This window comes from Oreochromis niloticus, linkage group LG4, assembly GCF_001858045.2.
Source record: "Oreochromis niloticus isolate F11D_XX linkage group LG4, O_niloticus_UMD_NMBU, whole genome shotgun sequence".
Classification (NCBI taxonomy): domain Eukaryota; kingdom Metazoa; phylum Chordata; class Actinopteri; order Cichliformes; family Cichlidae; genus Oreochromis; species Oreochromis niloticus.
In genome coordinates, this window is record NC_031969.2 from 16,788,832 (window position 1) to 16,810,795 (window position 21,964).

A 21,964-nucleotide genomic window follows, 5' to 3' on the forward strand; every position below is an offset into this window, starting at 1 on the left:
TAAAACTCATGCCTTCAGACTTTTTTCCCCCACACATGCAAAGAGAGATCATGCAAATTTCATGATCATGCAAACCACTGCAACACCGAACACCTTTGTTATCTATAGTCTGTTTTACATTTAAAATATGAACTCATTATGGCAATGATCTAAGGATTTTAAAGTAACACTTCCTAACCACCCAATCTCCTCTAACATATACATATGAGTTTTTAACTCTTTTCTGCTCCACAGCCTCCACACTTGACACTTCTTTAAGAAACTTTTTACCTCACTGCTTAGCCCTTATTCTGCTGTGTTTTTACTGACAACTTGCTTTGTGGTAACTTGTGAGGGTGAACACACACAAAAAGTTTTGCAGTCATGCAGCTTTTGTTCTAGCTCCTTCAATGTCATATGCTAAACAGTATTGTTATTAAACAGAAAACAGTGCACAGTACACTAGAAGTGTTTTTTGCTCTCTGCTGATTCTAAGAAAAATCAGCCAAGAAAAACTAAGCACAAGTAAATGTGATCTTTCATACACACATAACTTCAACTATACTCAGAAACAGACATAAACTAATGGCCAACAAATCCCAGAGGTCCTTCCAAACTTTGACAGGAATTACAGGAATGGTTTGTTCCGCTAATATTTTGTACCGCTAAAAGACACTACAATACAGCAGAAATCACATGGGGTTCTCACTAAGTGAACACACCTGCAGGTCCACTGGTCGGGTTTTTGTGGGGGTATTTCATTTCACCCAGTCCCAACTGAGTGAGGTGCACCATTAATTTCCATTAACAGCTCGATTCTGGGGAAGACTCTGGCCTAGCGAGAAAGCTCATCCTTCCGTGCAAAGCAAAAAGCCCAGTACAGTTTGTTAAACAGCATGACGCATGTCTACTTTCTTTTCCTGACATTTAGTGCCTTTTTTACAATGTTGGATTTTAACAATGCAAAGTATGTGCATAAAAAGCAGTCATGAAATAAAAGCTAAAGATTAACACGGTAACATCTGAATGCACATAGATTAAAAAGAAAAACTCAAAAAGCAGCTTTGTGGAACTCACAGCTAATGCGGTCATTTAGCAAATTCTGAGAAGCACATGAGACCAGCAAACTGGAAGTCCAGTGATAAAGCTGAGGAAAGCTGTTGCCCCTGAGGCTTAAGGATGATACCTGAGAGTGAAACAGCTCATGGGACCAACACTGAGATTTTCCCACATTTCAAGTTACAGCAGACATTTTTGTCAGGAAAGCGAGCAGACTGTGATACAAGGTTTGTCACTATAACAGTGTGAACAAACCACGGCACTCAGTATAACTTTTTCAATCTAACTTTTGATTCAAAATATGAATTATTAATTATTTTTTTTTTAAAAGCTGATAGGTAAGCTCGTCTCCCTGCAGCCCTCTTCACGTCACGCACTCAGCACTGTACCAGCGAACGAGCTGCAAGTTAATTATTGTGAAGGTCGTTAAAATTATTGATGGCTGGAGGGCACAGCTGTAAAGGTACTGCAGGGGCCCTTCCGAGAACCTGTTTGCAATTAACTGACGCAGGACATATCACAGATCAAAATACATGCGCAATTATTGCTCCTAAATATGAACATTAAGCAAGTGCATAAAGTTTTTAACATGTTTGCAGAAGTTATGAACAGAGGTTCAAGTTGCAAGTGTTTTGTTGTTGAAAAGAACCATGCCTCGTGAGACAATATTAGCAACACCAAAAACAGCCCAAAATACATAAGTAAATAAAAAATGTTGACTTCAAGCAGGTTTATTACATGTAAATTTTCCATGTTTTATTGCACAAGTACAATGTAGAACATTAAATTTAGTAGAATCTGGCTGAATGAAATGAACTTGATTGGTATACATTCAGTTTATAGCAAGCATGTTTTCTGAAATGACTAATAATAATAATATGACATCAAAAGAGAATTGGGCAGACTCCACTCCAGCAAAGCTGCTGGCCCTGATGGTGTCAGTCCCAGGGCCCTCAGGTGCTGTGGTTCCCAGCTGTCTGGAGTTCTACAACGGATCTTCAACATGAGTCTGGAAATGCAGAGAGTCCCATCACTCTGGAAGACATCCTGCCTGGTTCCTGTCCCTAAAAAGATCAACCCGTCGACCCTCGGTGACTACAGGCCAGTGGTTCTGACCTCACATGTCATGAAGACGCTAGAGAGACTCATCCTGATACATCTGCATCTGCTGGTGGAGCCTTGGCTGGACCCCTTGCAGTTTGCTTATCAACCTCATATCGGTGTGGAGGATGCCATCATCTACCTGCTGGACCAGGCTTATTCTCACCTGGACATTGTTGGGAGCACTGTGAGGGTCATGTTCTTTGACTTCTCTAGTGCTTTTAACACGATCAGACCATCACTGCTGGGGAATAAGCTCATGGAAATGCAGGTGGACGCCCCACTGGTAGGTTGGATTACGGACTATTTAACAAGTCGACCACAGCATGTCCGACTGAAGAGCTGCCGCTCAGACAGAATCCTGAGCAGCACAGGGGCGCCGCAGGGGACGGTCCTATCACCCTTCCTCTTCACCCTCTACACATCTGACTTCAGGTACAAGTCTCAATCAGAAATTGAGACTTGTACTGCAGAAATTCTCGGATGACTCTGCCATTGTGGGCTGTATCAGGGATGGACAGGAGGAGGAGTACAGGAGTGTGGTGGACAGCTTTGTCGAGTGGTGTGAGCTAAACCACCTACAACTTAACATCACAAAGACAAAAGAACTGATTATGGACTTTAGGAAGCAGGCTCCTCCTCCTACCCCTGTCACCATCAGAGGGGCTGATGTGGAGATCGTTGAGGACTACCGATACCTGGGGGTACACTTGGACTGTAAACTGGACTGGACCAAGAACACCAATGCTATCTTCAAAAAAGGGCAGAGTCGGCTTTTTCTACTGAGGCGACTCAGGTCCTTCAATGTTGGTAGGAAAATGCTGACCATGTTCTATCACTCGGTGTTGGAGAGCGTCGTGTTCTTTGCAGCTGTGTGCTGGGGAAGTGGGGTGAAGACAGCTGATGCCAACAGGCTGAACAAACTGATTAAAAAGGCTGGTTCTGTCCTGGGTGTCAGACTCCCTGTCACCCCATGCACGCCCCCATGATGGACCATCGGAGCAAACGCAGCAAAAGACTCATTGCCCCGAAATGCAGAACTGACCGCCACCATAAATCCTTTGTGCCGGTGGCAATAAGACTGTATTACTCTTCCTCACTCTGTAGGTGATTTTACCAATGTTATTCTGTTCCCTTTCACACAGTGCAATATTACCCAACAGTACCTTATTGAATATTTGTTTCATCCCCCCATCATACGCTGCTACTCCCTTTATTCTATTGCACAATACTTTGTCACTTTCTAGAATCGCCTGCACTGATAGTTAAGTTATTTATTCTCCAGGATATAGTTATATATATTACTTCGTTAGAGTTATTTGATACTATGTCTTGCACTATCCTACTTTATATTACTGTATACTACTATTCTTATTGTATATATTGTATATGTTATTCATCTTGTCCTCTGTCTCTCCTGCTGCTTTGAGCATGTACATGACAGAAGAATATATATATATATATATATATATATATATATATATATATATATATATATATATATATATGTATAATAAAATACAGGCGATCCCCAGTACCCCTAGGGGTCCTAGTAGACACACATATGGTATCCATTTCAAAATCCTACATCGCCTCCCAGGCGGGGTGATGTCATTACCCTGTCAGCCTTTTAACAGCTTAGGGGTAAAAATAATAATAATAATAAGGCATGAAATATGATTTCAGACTTTGATGCATCTAAATGAATGCTGTAACGAAGGCATGCACATTCTCAAAGGCTGAAAAACACCCAAAATCTCTCACACATCATTTGTAGCACTGTCTGTCAAGTCAGTCTGAACCACCCCTAAAAGAAATCAGTGTATTGTTTTTGGAATTTGAATTGAAAGTCAGGAAACTTAACATTCTTTCTCTCGCAAATTGCCAAGCCATGTGATTTGCACACATAGCGGAGAGAGGAGCACAGAGGGGATCAGCAAGAAGAAGAGGAGGAGGAGGAGGAGGAGTAAGCTGCCCTGTGTGGTTAATTAAAGCTGAGAGCTGTGCCCTTCTCCACCCCACAGTGTTTTTCTTTTCCTCCCTCTGCCAGGAGGGGGAAGGTAGGATGTCTCTGTCCATTTCAATAATGTATGACAGATGGATCCGAGAAAATAAACTCAAGATGCATGGATGCAGATTATTGAGTGTGCCATAATACACTGAAACCCAGATGTGATTGCTGTCTATCAGCACCTCTCGCCGCCTCAATTTCAAGTTTAAAGTCATATGTAAGAGGCCTCCTGAACAAAAGAGCAGTCGGTGGAGTGTCACAGATGACCCAGAGGACTGGGACCGTGATGATGATGATGACTTTAAGATTAGAAAATGGCTTATTAATGCAGCATTTCCTGGAGCAGTGCCATTTTCTTCACACCGGTTTATGTCTCACTAAACCCCATTTGATATTTCAGAGACTCTCTTCAAAACCGAGAGCGGAAGGAGCCTCACAGCAGGAAGGGCTCCAGTGTGTCAGTAGCAATTAAACCAGGTCACACGGGTGTGACGAAGATCCAGGTCGCGCCTGTGTTTTCTAAGTTGTTTATATCAATTAGAAAAAGCATGATTTGAGGAGATTAGGGGGTAAAACTTGGGCACTAAATTAGGCACTTGAGACTGCTTTGGTTACGATTTATTGCGTCATCGGAATAAAATACCTGAAGCCTGTACTGCTGTGGACACCGTGTGTGTATGTGTTGCGTGCTTGTTGACTCATGGAGCCATTTAGGTGAGGCAGTGACAGCTGTGACACAGACTAAAAATGGACATTTTCCCCCAAGAATTCTCCCCCCGATGGCACCAGCTGTCTTCTTTAATATAAACAGGCAGCAGAAGACCTCGCTAGTGCTGGTAAAACACATCTTACAGTGTGCGTGTGTGGATGCTGACACTCCCCAGCTGTTTTTCTTTCTATGTGCAGACATTCACTAAAACCTTCTTTTCTCCTCCGGGAGGTGTCAATCACTGAATCCAACCCACCCTCACCATCATCTCTCCACCTCACCTCCACCATCCACCAGTATAAGAAGAAGGAGAAGCGGTAATGTGATGATGACATGGAAACTGGGACCAGAAAGAGAGCTAGAGAACATGCAAAAGTTCACGTAGGAGGAGGGTGATTGTGTTGAGCGCTACATTACAATTTTATATCTCCCCTCTCGGTCCCTGTCAGCAGAAGAATGCAACATGAAACGCAGCTCTTGCAGCACAATCAGGACCTGACAGGCAGAATAAATCTTCATCATTATGCAAGCTCATGAGCGCATGTGTTGTTTTGTTCTTTGCGGTGAAAGGTTTGGGTTTTAGCCCTTGGGGGGGTGAGGATATTTTTATGAAAATCAGCAACACTTTTTGCCCATTAACGCACAACTTTTTAATCACTCCAAATGATTAATCACTATCAAAATTGTTCCTAGTCATTTTTTTTTTCCAGTCCGCTAATCCTTGGAGCTCCACTGCTGATGGTTCATCTAAGGACTATTTTATCCCCCAAAATAAAATTAAAAGTGAGAAATCAGCAGCAGGGTTTGTCACATTTTGAGAGAGATTTATTTGTTCCTCAGGAAACGTTAACACCAATCTAAAAATAAAGTGAACCTCGGAGCAGGAACGATAACAACCCACTTTCTGCTGCTGTGTTGTCTCCTCTGAAAATTAAATTCCCTAAAGTGCCCCACCGTGAAAAGGATGATCCTTCCAGGGCTGATTGACAGGAAACTAGTGTATTAAATGGAACAGTCATCAAGATTAGACAGTCCATCAGCGGGTAGGCGTACAGCTAAAATAACAGTGAGCCAGCCTGGACTCCAGGCCTGACAAACAGTGATTTCCTCGAGTTCCCAGAGGAGCTGATAGAGGAAATGATGCTCCGAGTCAGTGGAATCATCGCTGTGAAGTGGAGGATGTGCAGATGAGCAACAGCAGTTGTGCCACGGCAATACAAAGAGTAATAAACTGAGACTGACCATCTGTTTTTCATTACTCAAGGCCGCGGGCTCAGACTGGATCCAGCTGGATGAGTATTAGTCCATTAAAGGTGAAAGTTAATCACCTGCGTACTTACTGATGAGAAAAAGGGTAAATAAACGGGATTAACTCTTTAGTTCTGGAAAGCAGTCTAACCTGCTGGTGTTCATGTCAGCATCAGGTTAGAAATCACGCTAAAACTTTTCTTGCTGCAATAAATACTTGTTATATGCTAAAATCAATCAAAAAAAAAAGTTCACAGTGAGTATTTTGTTTGCCCAGTATTTATCACAGACTGCTTTATTTATACACTCCGTGTGATTCGTTTCAGTAACATACTGCCTTTTTTATATTTATGTGCTTTTGGTTTGTTTGTTTTTTAGCTTTTGAAAACATTTAAGCATGCATTTATTTTTGAAAGTGTGACCGGAAGTGTAACTATGTTTTTTTTCTACATTGACAAGCGCTAAACGGTTACTGAAATGTGAGTGTTTACTGCCCTCGTGTGGTCATAGTATGAACTACAGCACCTGGTTAGTGGGAAGGTCGTTGGTATCAGTAACGGTTATGAGATTTTTATGTCATTGCATTCTGTTTTTATTTACATTTTACCCACCATCCCAACTATTTTGCAACTAGGGTTGTATATATACACATTATTTATTAAAATCCTTCATCGTAAAAATACAGATCTTCTCCTGCTTCTTTCAGCTTTCAGTCTTTTTGTCATGCCACCATCTCTAAGGGGCTAGAGATGCTGTCTCTGTGAAAGAGCCAAGAGCTTTAATTTCCACTGTTTTCTAACTGCCTCAGTTGCAGGTATACAAATGAAGAGTGAGACCACATCAGCGGACACGATGGTTTCATGTAGGTAAGTTTCTGGACCTCATTTGTGAAGTCAGTGGAGTTTGTGATATGACGGGGTGTGTTCCCCACAAGGGGATCTCAGATGGTGGCGAGGTGCTGCAAAATGTTGTAGGTGGCCGAGTTTATACTGCTAACAAGGGTCTGAGTGGATCTTTGGAAGTCCATATATACAGAGTATAACATCCCCTGCGTACAAAATGTAAGTAGGGTGGTCAATACAGATAGTGTTATTAACAAAATATGAGGTATGGGCTTTTCTTTTCTTTCTCTTTTTTCCTTTTTTGCATTGTCTAATATTTTTGTCGTCATTCAATTACAGTATTTGCATTTACCAATCACTTTATTAGTTACACTTTGCTAGTACTATGTTGTGCCAATTTTCCCTTCGTAGCTGCTTTAATTCTTCGTGGCATAGACTGACACAGTGCAGGAAACATTCTTTAGAGATTTTGGTCCATATTCGCATGATAGCACTGCAACATTGCTGCAGATTTGTCAGCTGCACATCCATGACGTGAACCTCCTGTTCCACCACATCCCAAGCTTGCTCTATTGGACTGAGACCCAACGACTCTGGTGGCCATATGAGATCATCTGAGCTTCGTGACATTGCTTAATATTCTGCTGGAATCAGCCAACACAAGATGGGTACACTGTGGTAAAGGAATGGACATGGTTAGCATCAATATTCAGGTTGGCTGTGGCATTTAAATGATGCTCAGTTGGTGCTAAGGGGCCCAATAGGGCCTACAAGGAAGGATGAATGTATGTTTTCATGTTGCTTATTCCAAATTCTAACACTACCATCCAGAAATTGACACTCATTGGACCTGGAAAAATTTCATTGTCCAATACTGATGAGTCCATGCAAACTGTAGCCCAAGTTTTCTGTTCTTAACTGACAGGAGTGACAGTCAGTGTGGTCTTCTGCTTCTGTAGCTCATCTGTGTCAAGGTTCAAAGTGCTGTCTTCTGCATACCTTTGTTGTAACAAGTGCTATTTTATTTACTGTAACTGTTTTACTTGCCTTCTTCAGAGAACTGCAGCTCACTGGATATTTTCTCTGTCTTTTTTTATTTTTTACTTAAATGGCCTTTCTTCTTTTCTTGTATCCTTTTTTGTTTTGTTTTTGTGTTTGTTTGGTTTTTTTTGTTATTTGTTTTTGTTCCAGCGTTTGCTGAGTTGTTTTATTGTGGAGGTTTCAACAGGAAGTACAGTTGCGCCCTCCAACGCAACATAAAATTCAATAAACGGCTGTAAATATGAATGTGTTAAGTTCATTTTTTAGCAAAGATCTTAAACAGCAATACCATTGGCCTTTTTGATGGTCTGAATCAGGGTTGGCAAACATAAGGCCCGGGGTCAATTGTAGACTTTCAACTGTCTTTTTATAATTTTTATAGCGTTTCCTACCAATAAAGATCTCCTCCGTGACCATTATACATCTCCACTGTTAAATTAATTAATAAATAAATTGAAAATTTTCTGTGTATTAACAAGGCCTGTTTTGTTACAGGATAGTTACAGGATAGTCTGGCCAATGAATCACCAGAAATTTGTCTGTAAAGTCCAAAGAGTCGTGCTGACAGATTTATTTGATTTATAACATCAGAATCTCTTTAACGTGTAGAAAAACTGAGGCATTCTGTTGAAATTCCACTTTTTTATGTCTTGTATTAAGTTAATGAATGTGCAGTTAGACAAGGCCCTCGATGTACAATGAGTTTGACATCCCTGGTCTGCATTAATAAGGGTACTTATATAAGGATAGTATAAGGATACTGTATTTGAAACGGCCTACTTACTAAAAAAAGCTTTGGGCTCATTAGTTAGATTTTTAGTGGGTATTTTAGTAGCACAGTTATGACATTTATTTGAATAATAATATGTTATGAAACGGCTCCTAAACTTTAGATGAACTGTTGTCTGGACTAATTACAATTAGTCTACCAGTTGGATGTATTGAGAGTGAGCATCCAAATAGCATCCAAATAGCTGTGTTTTCATTATATTTTAGGACACTGTTCACAAACCATTTCCTGCCACCCAGGGGCAATGTTGTGTCATTTTAGTCCTCCTTCCCTGCCCAAACAGTGAGGGCAGGTAGCGGTCTGGTGAGAGGTGGTGCTATTGCGCACGCGGCTCTAACCCGAAGCAAACTGTACTCAGCGTGTGCTCTCCGAACTGTTGTTATGGAGAAATTTCCAGTGAGAGGAGAGGACCCGGCAGTCTCTTCGACGTCTGCAGTAACAGTAATGGTGCGCTGTCGGGGGCTCTGAAGTCTGTGCGCGCCCGTCGGTTTTTGTTGGAGTCTTTGAGCGTGCGCTTCAGCTTGGATACAAGACAGAGGATCTGCTGCTGTTGCTTCGTTACCTGAAGTTTTACACTTTGCTGCTTCTAGCATGACCTATTTTTTTCTTTTTCTTCTTGTTCTGATGCGCATCTGTGGCTGTTCCACTTCGTGTTTTTGTGCTGGGGAGAGCGCGCGTCAGCCAGATATGTTTTCTCCAAGAAGTTTAGCAGCCCTGCAGTCGCTCTCCTAAACTCCAATATTTCCATTTATTGTTATTATTGTTGTTGTTGCTGTTGTTGTTATACTTTACTTGAATACTTCAGAGGCTTTAAACTGACAAAGGGAGAAATGGCCAAAGTGGGGAAACCGCGGCTTTGTGTCATGACAAAAGGGGAGAACGGGTATGGATTTCACTTGCATGGCGAGAAAGGAAAGAGCGGCCAGTTCATCCGCAAAGTGGAGGCTGGCTCCCCCGCAGAAGCGTCAGGGCTGCGTGCCGGTGACAGGGTGGTCGCAGTGAACGGAGTAAACGTGGAGAAGGAGACGCACCATCAGGCAAGTAGATGTGTGTATTATTTAACTTGTGTCTTAGCTGTCAGAGCAGGGGCTACATCAACAGGTGACACTGGCTGATACAGACATCCTGACACGGTGGCGCATAGCCTCCTCCTCCACCCGGCGTCACAGACCAGTGATCTGCAGGTTATTGAATTACAAAACATTTTCCTCCGACACTTTGCGCACGCAGGAGCACGCTTATGAAAAAATACCGCGTTTGCTTCAGATTACATTTCAGTTTACCTAGTTCAGCTCGTTTGGCTGACTAACCTGCACAGCACCTTTTGTTTGGAAACAAGGGGTGCGCTGAGCAAGAACTTTACGCAGGCTGTATTCCTTCCCTTGCAGTTTTTTTTTCCTAGTGAAAATCAACAAATCAGCAAGTCTCTAGTCAGTGGCCTAAGCTTAAATATAAACCGGTCCCTGTAAATAAGATCTTATCAAACTGTGTGCTTCTCTATTTACAAGGCCTGGCTGGTGGTCAGATAGAGTCAGCAGGCTCAGATAATTATTTTCACAAGCTCGCAGGCACACGGGGGAAGATCAGCACCAGCCTCCTCTCTGTGTGCTGTATATTAGGTTTGTTGCAGCTTGAAAGACGAAAACAAACCCGCTGACCATTGTGTTTCAAGTTCAGGGAACAAATCTGCCACCCAGGTGTTTCTAAGGAGCCTCATATTACTGCTCATATGACAATGATCTATAACAACGGCAATGATAATTTGGCAGAGGCCGGTTTTGAAAACATTGCTTCCCACTATATTCCCACTACAGATGTATGGGAATAAATGATTAGAAAAACTGGTGGATCAGTTGATACAGTTGCTTTGTCAAACAGTAAGAACCAAATAAATACAAAGTTATGTTAAGAAATTCAGTTAAAGGCACACACACTCCCCAAAAAGCTAGAGCCATCACCTTTTTCAAAACGTTGCTTATACGACATTTTTCCTAAAATAAAGATGCAAATCACAGGCCTGCATGTTAAAAGGTGTATACAGCCTAATATAATGGTCAGTAATTGTATAATAAACAAGTCCATGATGGATGGATTGGGACTAATCCTTCATAGAAGTAGCATTTAATTATCTGCTGCCAAACTGTAGAGAATTTAATGTGTTCAAACCAAACGTTCGGTGTCCACCGTGTTGTTCTCTTCCTCAGGTGGTACAGAGGATTAAGGCCATGGACAACAAGACCAGGTTGCTGGTGGTTGACTCTGAGACCTATGAAAGCCTACGCAGCCTGCGCCTCACAGCAACAGAGGATATGGCTGTCCTTAGAATTGGAAATCCTTCATCCTCTTCCTCTCCAGCTGTGTCTCCTTCTCCGGCACCATCGTCAACACCATCTTCCCCCTCCAAGAAGCGGGAGAACGGCTCTGTGTCCAAGCAGCCCGTCACAGTGAGCGGCCAGGTGCAGAAGCCCACTAGGAGGTCACCGTCTAAGGCTGCAAAGAAGGTAAGGACACGCTGAATCATCACAGTTGTCACACTACACGCTTACTAAAGCACTAATATGTGTGTTTCCAGGCTTGTTAAGGTGATATCTGTCTAACAACAAAAGAATTTAAAAATTACAGAAAGAGTGTGTTTTCTTTTTTTTAGTGTGAACCAGCTCCCCAGTAAACCCACAAATAACTGTCAAGCTTCTCGAGCCAGTCATCATTGGAAATTCTTAGAGATTTGTCTGCTTGAATACACCCGAGAGTTAAAAATACGCACTTTGCATTAGAACAGATTGAAGGTAGTGACTGAGTCATCACTTTGAACAGACTCTCCTCAGCATGCTTTCACCCTAGACTTGTTTTCTTGTTGCTTTGCCAGTATTTGATCAGATACGTAGATAACATTCAGGTTCCACAGTCTGCGTTGTTACGTGTGAATGCAATGAATGCGGGTGAAGCATTCCAGATGTTGTATTAGAGGTCAAAGAGGATGTGAAAGGTCAGAGGTTAGGAATCTGGCACCAGGCAACGTAGTGACTCTGCAAAAAGAAAATCCACAGAAATCTTGAAAATAAAAAAGTTGCAGTACATGAAAAATAATGACCTGCCTATATTTTGAAAGGTTGTAGATAGAGTGTTTTTACAGGACAGTTACGGGATCGCTGTCACAGTTGGTTGCCTAACCTGTAGTAAGCATTTGATACTTTTTATTTTCTCATTTTTTTGGATTCACTGCTTATTATTACTCCCCTTTGTCCTGAAAAACAGGAAGTGTTTCCGCCCGCTCTGTCTCTCATGGAACGCTCCGAGATCTGATCGGATTTGGTTTCAAATGGTCTCTATTGGGGGGAGGCCGAGGCTCAACTTCTGTTCTCTGCATTTACACAACATCTGTTTTCACTTAGGCTTGCCTTGCCAATATGTGAGCAGCACTCAGGCAGTACTTCTACCAGAGCAGTGACAGGCCCAATCAGTTAAATCTTGGATACGTGTGTTTGTGTGTGTCTTTTGTTCAGCTCTGGCTTTGACCTGTGGGGAGAAATCCTAGTACTTGGTTCAGGAATTGCTCAGCGGTCTCTCGTTTCTCTTTTCTGTCTTAATGAGTCTAATGAAAGAATTGAAGGAAAGCTCAGCAAGATGAGCCAAAAAAAGGCATCTGTGGTTCCGAATAAAAAAAGGAGGAAACCTGTTGATGTATCAACAGTTCACTGAAACGACTTCATTTGCTCAGGCACCGTGACAGATAATCAGCTTCTTTCTATTTTTACTGGCGCAATGAAGAGTTCCTCTGTGGCCTGATTGATCCCTGTGAGCCTGCAAAGAATCGGACTTCTCAAAGGAAGCTGTTCCCTCACACATATGCAGACTATTGGCACAGCCTGCTGATGCAGCACGTCCCCCTTGTTTGGTGTTTACAACAATGAAAGTGGAGGGGAAAAACACACAGACCACCGAAGAAACACAGAATAACCGAGACAAGAATAAACTATGAAAATACATAGTAAAATGCTCCTCCCAATTCTTTGTTTTTGATTCTTGTAAAAGTTTCTTTTTGCTCATCAAACCAGGAGAGCCAGACCGCTGAGCTAAGCAAATTTCCTCATAGGTTTCACTTTTTTAATAGAAGGTAGAAGAGGGAACTAGAGGCAGAGCAGATAGAAGGAACCACAGCCAGTGCTAACCTTGAGCTTTGCAAGAAGAAGTTTCAATAAGTGCTCTCTCCTCTTTGCAGTGCAAAGGAGTCACACAATGAGGGAGAAAGATGGGTTGTGCATGTACCAGTATAGCAGTGAGGGTGGTTGTGCATGTGCACAGTGTGTTTCCAGGGTCTAGCCTCCTGCTGGGGATGGTTTTTTTAAATGGATACCTGACCCCCAAGCTGTTTATGTTACTGGTGTTTTTAATTTGCACTTTCAGTTCACTTTGTGCAGATTATGTTTGTATATTCAGTGAAAATCACAAATTTCAGGCTATAGCCGGTTTTGCACACGTACATTGTTCATTTTCGAGATATTACCTGGTGAAGCTGGGTACATACCACATTTCAGGAATAACACCATGCTACCTTCCCAATGAAAATGCAGTGTAATGTCCAAATGAGCGCATGTAAGAAAAGAGTGCCCTGGCTCCTGAACCCATGCGCTGCCCCTCACCAACAAACATAATTTCTAGTTTTCAGAACACGCCTCTGCCACAGACAGTTTCCTCCTGCTGTATGATGGGAGAAAGGGCAGATGAGGTGCAGAGCTGCATTGTGACCTAAAATAGATAGATTTACCTCTGAATCCATGAAAAAACACCTTTAAAATAACACATTAACATAAAAGAACTTGAGAAAGATCCTAATTTTATGTTTTCTTCAATACGAAAATTATCCAAAAAGAGCAGGAATTCACTTCATGTCTGTTCAATGGTGCCAGTTTTCCTAAACGTAGACAAGTATGGCTCAAAATGGGTTTCAAAGTTGGAACCTACTGCTAACTAACTCAGTGAGAGCACTGTACTTTTTATTTACAGCAACAAAAATCTCAAAATTATTGTTAGGGGATGGGAGGGGAGGTGTAGGAGGTCCCAGTGTGTCAGCTGCAAAGGGAAAATCTGGGCTGTGATCAGTTCAGTTTCAAACTATGTCCGTCAAATGCCAAACTTTTATTACAGCTTGTGTTTTTTTTAATATCCCCTTGTCTGCTGAACGAATAGAAGCTTCGACAGCCACAGATCATGCAGGTCTAATAGCCTAAAATCGCTACATGCGTAAGAAACATGACAAACTTTTTTCTGCAACAGTAATTACTTTCACATTTCCCCAATAAATATCCCCATGAGAGGGATTTGTGTGTTTGTGCATGTGTTCCCCAGGTTACATGACACTGTCTGTATTTTCCCTCTGTTTTATGGCCGCTCATCCCCCAGGTTGCTTTTTTCCTTCGCATTCCTCTCATGTTTACTTCTCTCTTGATTTGTGGTACAGCAGAAGGAGTCGAGAGGTCGACGGCTGAGCGATGGATGGACTGGCTGTGTGTGTGTGTGTGTGTGTGTGTGTACATGCATTCTGCATCAATATCCTCTATATATATATGACCAAAAACAAAAAAAATGAAGAAGCAGACAGTTTTTTTGTGTTCATCAAATCTCTCCTAACATAAGTAGATCATGACATCTTTGCCTGGTAATGGCTGTTTTGTTGCCCTTTTCAGCATTAGAGAGAAGTGTCACTATCACTGAGCACCGTTCTCAGCTTTCAGCTACTTTTGCCCACTTAAAGGGAGTAACTGAATTACAGAACCACATTAAAGGCATTTTGTTTTTCTACCTCTTTGATTGAGGATCAGAAGAAATTAGCTTATTTTTGGTCTCTGAAACAATATTCGTTTCCATCTCTCCTAAAATCTTTGGCCTGTTGGCACAATAGCAGCCACTGGACTGTGTAGAGAGCCTCTAGCAAACAGTGACACTACTGCCTATGCCCTCTCCTGGGAGAGCAGAAGAAAGGCTTCAAGGACAGCAGCATCACGAATTTAGGTTAAGCTGTGTCGTCTTACCTCAGCACACACCTGAGGTGTCTGTGCTCAGTCCACGAGCTCCTCTTTCCCTCCTTTGCAGACACACACATGCAGTGAGGTGTGTTATGTGTGTGTCATTAACACTAAACCTTAAAGATGAAGCATTGGGTTTCACTTTCTCTCCAGAACCTCTTTTGAAACGAGCACACACACACAGCCATGCATGCTGATGTACACATTTACCTAGAACAGCCAGTGAAGGATATCACTTCCCAGTTCATTAGTTACACCTTGCTAGTACTGGGTTGGACTTTTGCCTTCAGTGCTGCCTTTAATTCTTCATGGCACAGATTCAACAAGGTGCTGGAAACCTTCCTCTGAGATTTTTGTCCATATTCAGATGAGAGCGTCACACAGTTGCTGCAGAGTTGTCGGCTGTACATCCATGACAGGAATCTCTAGCTCCATCATATCAAAGGTGCTCTATTGGACTGAGATCTGGTGACAGTGAAATCATTGTCGTGTTCAAGAAACCAGGTTTAGATGGTTTGAGCTTTGTAACATAGTGCATTTTTGAAGCAGCTAACAGAAGATGACTACACTGTGATCATAAAGAGTTGGTCATCAACAATATTCTGACTATGTTATTCATCCCTAAATGCACTGAAATGTGGTTGGCTGTTTAGATAATTGCATTATTAAAAAGCAGCTAGATAAATGTAAATGGTCTGTATTTGTATAGCGCTTTTCTAGTCCCTAAGGACCCCAAAGCGCTTTACACAACCAGTCATCCATCCATTCACACACACATTCACACACTGGTGATGGCAAGCTACATTGTAGCCACAGCCTGACAGAGGCGAGGCAGCCGGACACTGGCGCCACCGGGCCCTCTGACCACCACCAGTAGACAACGGGTGAAGTGTCTTGCCTAAGGACACAATGACCGAGACTGTCCAAGCCGGGGCTCAAACCGGCAACCTTCCAATTACAAGGCGAACTCCCAACTCTTGAGCCACAATCCCCCCATGTATCTAATAAAGTGGCCAGGGACTGTATGGTTGCAGCAGCACCCTGCTACAAAGAGACAGCAGACAAGATTTGGTTGGAGGTGGGTTGCAAAACAGCTTGCAGAGAAAGCAGCATGTATGCATAGAGTAGCGCTAGCTGGTGTTTGTTGGCACTGAGATTAGGAATTAACCCGTGGTGTACTGGGATTGCATACTACTTTGTTTATTTGTTTTTTAAGTGTAATATAGAAAGTTTGGGGGGGAGGACTGCTTGCATTACCTCATCTGTGGAAACTGCTACATTTCAGAGTGGATATTGTTTCTGTTGTTCTCCACTCTCACCTTTCCCTGGCTGGAATTTTCCTCTTCTGTTCATGGTGAAGCCTCTGCCACACATAAATATATTGCGGCCTTTTGTTGGTCTTTCCAGTCCCGCTGGACTCCGGGGTGGTTTGACACCAGGCTTGTTAGGAAACACAGAGAAAGTGATTGCTATGGTGACGGTCACAGTGACACCACTTAGAGTGCAGGAAACATACACACGGCAAAATTTGGCACAAAAAGTCTGTATGTGGAAAACAAAGAAAAGGAGGAGAGAAGTTTTACAGCTTTCCCGGTACATGATGCAACATCTGAGCTGTAACTTTAATAGTTCTGTTTCCAGGATCTCTTGATACTTACCAACATGTCCTATTCAGATACTGATCAGAATGAAACAGTGCAACAGCAGATGACTGATCCTGCTTCTAGCCCACTGAGAAGCTTGTTTTTAAATAAAAATTTAAAAGATTTGCAGATGTCTTGTAGAGATCATCTGTTCCTTGTGGAGACGCATCTGTCAAAACAGTTGCAGAGAGGAGGGGCGTGGTATGTGAGGGTATTCTGCATCTGATCGTGAAACATTTGCATGATCAAGTTTGGCATATTAAAGATTTGATGATGATGATGGTGCAAGGGCAAACATGCACATGTGCATATTTGTTCAACAGGGGGGTACATCACCCTAAATTCTGACTTCCATCAAACCATTATGACCATTGTAAAGATTCTACATTATAGTTTGAAAACCACAACAACATTGGAGGTTAAAAATCCTCTTAAACAGAACTTAAACAGACCCATGTATCCAGGCTTGGGACCGGTCGCTGGAAATACACTAAGCAGTTTTAGAAAATGCAGATTGTTGAAGTTTTTTGAGTGAAAACTATTTTGTGAGATAATTATGGACAGACATCACAATGTTTAAAAGTCAGGGCTTGAGGTCAGAGGGGTGAGGGGTGTAAAAAAAGTCTGCCATCAGTGTTCTTTGGCTGGATGAAACAGACGAAAACAGTAGAGATGCTTTTAGCAGTAATGTACATCTTTGTGTATTTAACCTTAAACAGATCCGCAAAGGCAAGAAAAACATCTGCTTTTCCTCTGTCTCTCTGCAGATGTTGTAAACCGTCACGACAAGGCAGGCTTGTCTCTCTCCTTGTTTGACATGTCGCATTTTAAATGCCCCTTTTGCTTCTTGGTCTCTGCCTCCTAAAAATGATTATTTCTGGCCATTAGTTTAACAACAGAAAATGAGACCATGGCTCAGCTCTGACTCAGTGGGAGTCACATGTCCTATTCTCTGGTTCAGCCTCTCATTTTACCCGGGATAATAGGAAAAAGATGTTCCCTGTCAGCTCCAATGTAACAGCACACAGCAGAGGATTTGTCTGGGGGTCCTGCAGTCGCCACTTCAGCCTGTCTCATAACCTGCAGGATTTCCCTCCTCTAAGGTGTACTGTGAGGGGCAAACAGATGAGAAGTTGTTGCTCTGAGAAGGCGAGCCATTTGGGGGTGTCTGTTACTGCAAAGGGCTGCACAGAGGCAGTAGTTTGTGTGGGGTACTCTGCAGAGTTTTCTTTTAGGGCGTTTTTTTGTCTAACCCTAAATTGACGTCTTCTAAAAAGAAGAAGTTTCATGCTTATGAAGAGTTTGAAACTAATTTACTTTTTACTGTAAGTTGGCGAGAGTGAGTGACTCTTACCAACATCTGGAGCTAGTGTACAAGACCCTCCACCCCCTGCTTTGAATACCAATGTTGTTACATCAAGGGTCCTGATTCTGTGTGTGTGAGAGAGAGCGTAAACCAAATTCCTGGAGTGGGATCACGTAGGATGTGGAAGGGTCACTAGTGGGGAACGATGGTGTGTGTAGGCCATGTATTTTGGGGAATTGCAGCACAGAAATTGAAGGTGGGTAACGCCAGAGAGACATGAACAACTGAGAGTACTGTGTTAAAAGTGTGTGGGTGGGTATGTGAGAGTGAGCACAGCTGTGTGCTTCTTGTATTATCTCTCCCTATGCAGAGCTGATAATGTATTCAAATTGTTTCCCAGTTAAACCAGTGGATGTTGACCTGAACACTTTGCCAGATGGACAGTTCAAGTGATGTAGAGTTACCTAAAATGAATTAGATACAAAAATGTCTGGTTATGCATCTTATATAGTAGATGCTCTTATCTAAATTTGTCACCTAGGTAACCTTAAAAGGCGTGCTGACACTGCTCTTTATTGTTAAGAACCCTTTGAATCAAAAGGAGATTGTTATTGTTGTTCGCAGTTATGTACATTTGGCAGTATGACTGCTTCTCCATACACAAAAGTGGAAAGCATATGCATGTGGTTCTCTGGTACAGAAAAGCGCAGGCATAGCGGACAGCAGACTTGACACTGATTAACTTAAACAAAGCAGGAAAAGCCTGGAAACGGGGACCTGGACTGGAGATGGGTTGCATAGTGGCTTGCAGCAACTATAGAGAGGCTGAAGCAACTTAGATTTATATGGGGTTTTCCAGTTGGATACATAAATAATGTTCAGCTGAGGTTAACTGGAACTGAGATCAGCTGGTATAAGCTAATCCAGGAGGACATGCAGGTTGAACTTTACGGGCTTTTCTCTGTTTTTTTGGCATTTTTATGTCTAAATCTGATGTTATTAGTGCAGTGCTGGTGTAGTGAAGTCCTATTTTAAACAAAGGGTTGTATTGCAAAACATTTAGATTACTGAAATAGCCTTTTTACTTGTCCATTGACTTGTTGTACCATATGCACATACCAGTACCTTTAGATCCTTGGGCAGAGGGATTTTGTCTGGCTAGAAACTGAAGGGGGCAGAGTGTTTGGTCTCTGGCCTTCATGGCTAATAAAGTTAGTGATTTAAATCTTGTGTGCTTTTTCTTCTTTTTTTTTCATTGGTTTTAGTTTATTTTAGAACAATATTTGAAACCACTTCATGGTCTGATTTCAGCACTACATTAAGGTCGCTGTGAGCTCTTGATCCAGTATGTGGCTAACTGAACTTCAGATCCTGCAGCAAATCTCTGCTTGTTGTCCCTTTTATACAAGCTTAAATCTGTCCAACATCTGTTTTTCCTCCTCAGCAACTTCCTTGAAGTCACCACTAAAACAAATATTGTTTATATAAAGTATCTGCATTAACTGATTCCCATGTGTTTTTTAATATATTGTGCCTTTTCTCTGTGGAGCACTTTGTAACTCTTTTTAATGGCTTAACAAATTACCAAAGCCATATGTAGATGGATTATGAAAGAACTGAACTCTTGCTGTCTAAAAATCATATCTGTGGCAATTAAGATGCTTGACCCAAATCCTCAGCTTTATTTATAGATTGGACTACTTTTGTGTAGCCCTTACTGGCCTGAATGTTAAAAACAGACCTGTGATCCAATGCCATCTTTGAATCATCGGGGACTAGCATCCAAAAGCTTTTCCTGAAACCATTAACTCTGATATTTAATTTGCGATTTTGGGTTCTCTCAGAGATAAATCTTTTCTGTTTGGGTAATGAACGCTCTGTTCTGCTTCTCTGTCTCAGTTTTCTTAATGTCATCTTTTAAATGTCAGTTGTTGGATGCGGGAATATACAGTAGGTCGGCCGCAGCCAGGGTGAGGATCGAACAGTGCGCTGCCCACGCAAAAGTGCTGGCAAAAAAATATGAGAGAAAGAGACAGAAACACTGTAACATACAGAGGACTCAAAAAGCAGGCAGCAAGAAATGATTCTGCTGAGTGAGAAGTCCTTGAAAGTAGTGAAGAGAGCTTTTTGTTTGATGCAGACTTGCTGTCACATCTCTGCTGCTTCCCTGATACACTCCTGTATATCTGCTACACTCACAGCTGCAAGCCAGCATATATTCCCATCCATCGTTCCTCACAGAGGTCACACACACACACTTTGAAAAACACATCTGACGTCCCACTGGCCTTGCTCTGTTTTACTCGGCTTACACATCTCAGACCTGTTTAATTGAAGCCATCTTTTGCTCTGTCTGTGGGAGTCAAGTAATGGGAGAGAGGTTTTGCTTCCTTATGGATCAACTGGGAATTCTAAGGATGCTTGAGTAGTGACAAACAAGAGGAGGAGGCTTGACCTCACCTGCATGTGAGGTGAGGTTAAGCCTGTGATTGTGTTGGTCAACAGTGAGACGGGAACGTTTGTGGCAGAACACCAAAGGAAAACTCTGCTCACTTAATATTCACTCATCAGCCACTTTATTAGGTACGTTTTGCTAGTTCTGGGTTGAACCTTCTTTTAGAGTTCAGAGCTGCTGTAATTCTGTGCAGCACAGATTCAACAAGGTTTGGAAACATTCCTCAGAGATTTTGGATATGATAGCATCACTCAGTTGCTGCAGAATTGTTGGCTGCACATCCATGATGGGAATCTCCTGTTTTACTACAACTCGAAGGTGATCTGTAGGACTGAGATCTGGTGACTGTGGAGGCCATTTGAGTACAGTGAACTCAGTGGCATGTTCAGGAAACCCGTTTGTGAGATGGCCTGTTATCCTGTTGGAAACAGCCATCATAACATGGCTACACTGTGGCCATAAAGGGATAGACATGGTCAGCAACAATACTCCAGTTGGTACTAACTCTTGGTACCCACATTATTATACCACCACCCCAAACAGATGATGCAAGGCAAGATGGATCCATGCTTTATGTTAATATCAGAATATCACAGCAGAAATTGAGATTCATCAGACAAAGCAATGTTTTTTCCAATCGTCTATTGTCCCATTTTGGTGAGCCTATGTGAACTGTATCCTCTGTTTCCTGTTCTTAGCTGACAGGAGTGGCATCCGGTGTGGTCTTCTGCTACTCAACCCCATCTGCTTCAATGCGTTGTGTGTTCTCTGTAAACCCCAGAGATGGTTGTGCGGAAAAATCCCAGTAAGTCAGCAGTTTCTGAAATACCCAGACTAGCCCATCTCATACCAACAACCACGCCATGTTCAAAGTCTGTGTTGAGGCATCCGACACGGAGCATGCTTGTATCTCCATGATGTGACGTACTGTTGTAATACATGCACATATGTAGGTCTGTAACTTGTAGAACTTCTTTCTATTTTTGGATAACTGATAATTATCCAAAACCTGGTCAAATGTTTTGTTTTGTTTAAAAATCAAATACACATAAAATGCTCAATTAAATCACAAATTCAATTTCAAAGAATTTTTGTAACTTTTTGGCTTGAAAATGCCTTAAACTGATAAACATTCTGACTATTTTGCAATCAATAGATAAACTACTTGTTTAAGCTCTACTCATTCAAACGGTTTCTTGGACACTGTGAAAAACACACGCAAAACCACAACCGTCGCCTCTGAGAGTTGAGAGATATCTGCCACGCACTGATAACAGGGGTGTGGACACACTCATCCGAACGTTACATCACCGACGGCCGTCCCATCACACAGCAAAAACACAAAATGGAGAGAAAGTTTTACATGAATTCAAAGGTGGGAAAACAACCAGAGGGTAGAGAAAATAACTGCCCCAACCTTTAAAACATCGCTGCCTCTTTCTAACACATACATCATCACATTACCATTAAATGCGTCAGTGTTGACCCATAATTGGAAATGACATTTAAATGTATGTAGAATCAAGCTTTTTGTTTTTCTGCCAGTTTCTTCATGCTGGATACTTTAAAGTACTAGTGAAAGGGTTAAAGGGTTGAGCAGAAAGCTGACATAAGTTATCATGGCATGGAGGGTGAAATGCCAAACAAACAGGAGATTAAGGAAGAATGAGGTGAAGAAAGATAGTGAGAGATAGCGAAACTCTGTAAGGGGGGCTTAAACCACCTGTTGTGCTTTCTGGCTTTGCATAGTTTCACTA

At 42.1% G+C, this 21,964-nt stretch overlaps 1 protein-coding gene across 3 annotated transcripts in view; it reads left to right on the plus strand.

The window, feature by feature from the left end:
* The first annotated feature begins 9,069 nt into the window (after nt 1–9,069).
* Nucleotides 9,070–21,964, plus strand: part of LOC100699590 (Na(+)/H(+) exchange regulatory cofactor NHE-RF2) — a 37,677-nt gene continuing 24,782 nt past the window's right edge. The window contains exons 1-2 of one of the 3 annotated variants that reach the window (XM_005457711.4): nt 9,070–9,817; nt 10,985–11,281. In XM_005457711.4, coding sequence (XP_005457768.1) covers nt 9,611–9,817; nt 10,985–11,281 — 504 coding nt within the window. In that variant the 5' untranslated portion in view covers nt 9,070–9,610. The other 2 variants (XM_005457712.4, XM_005457713.3) reach the window with 2 other exon arrangements.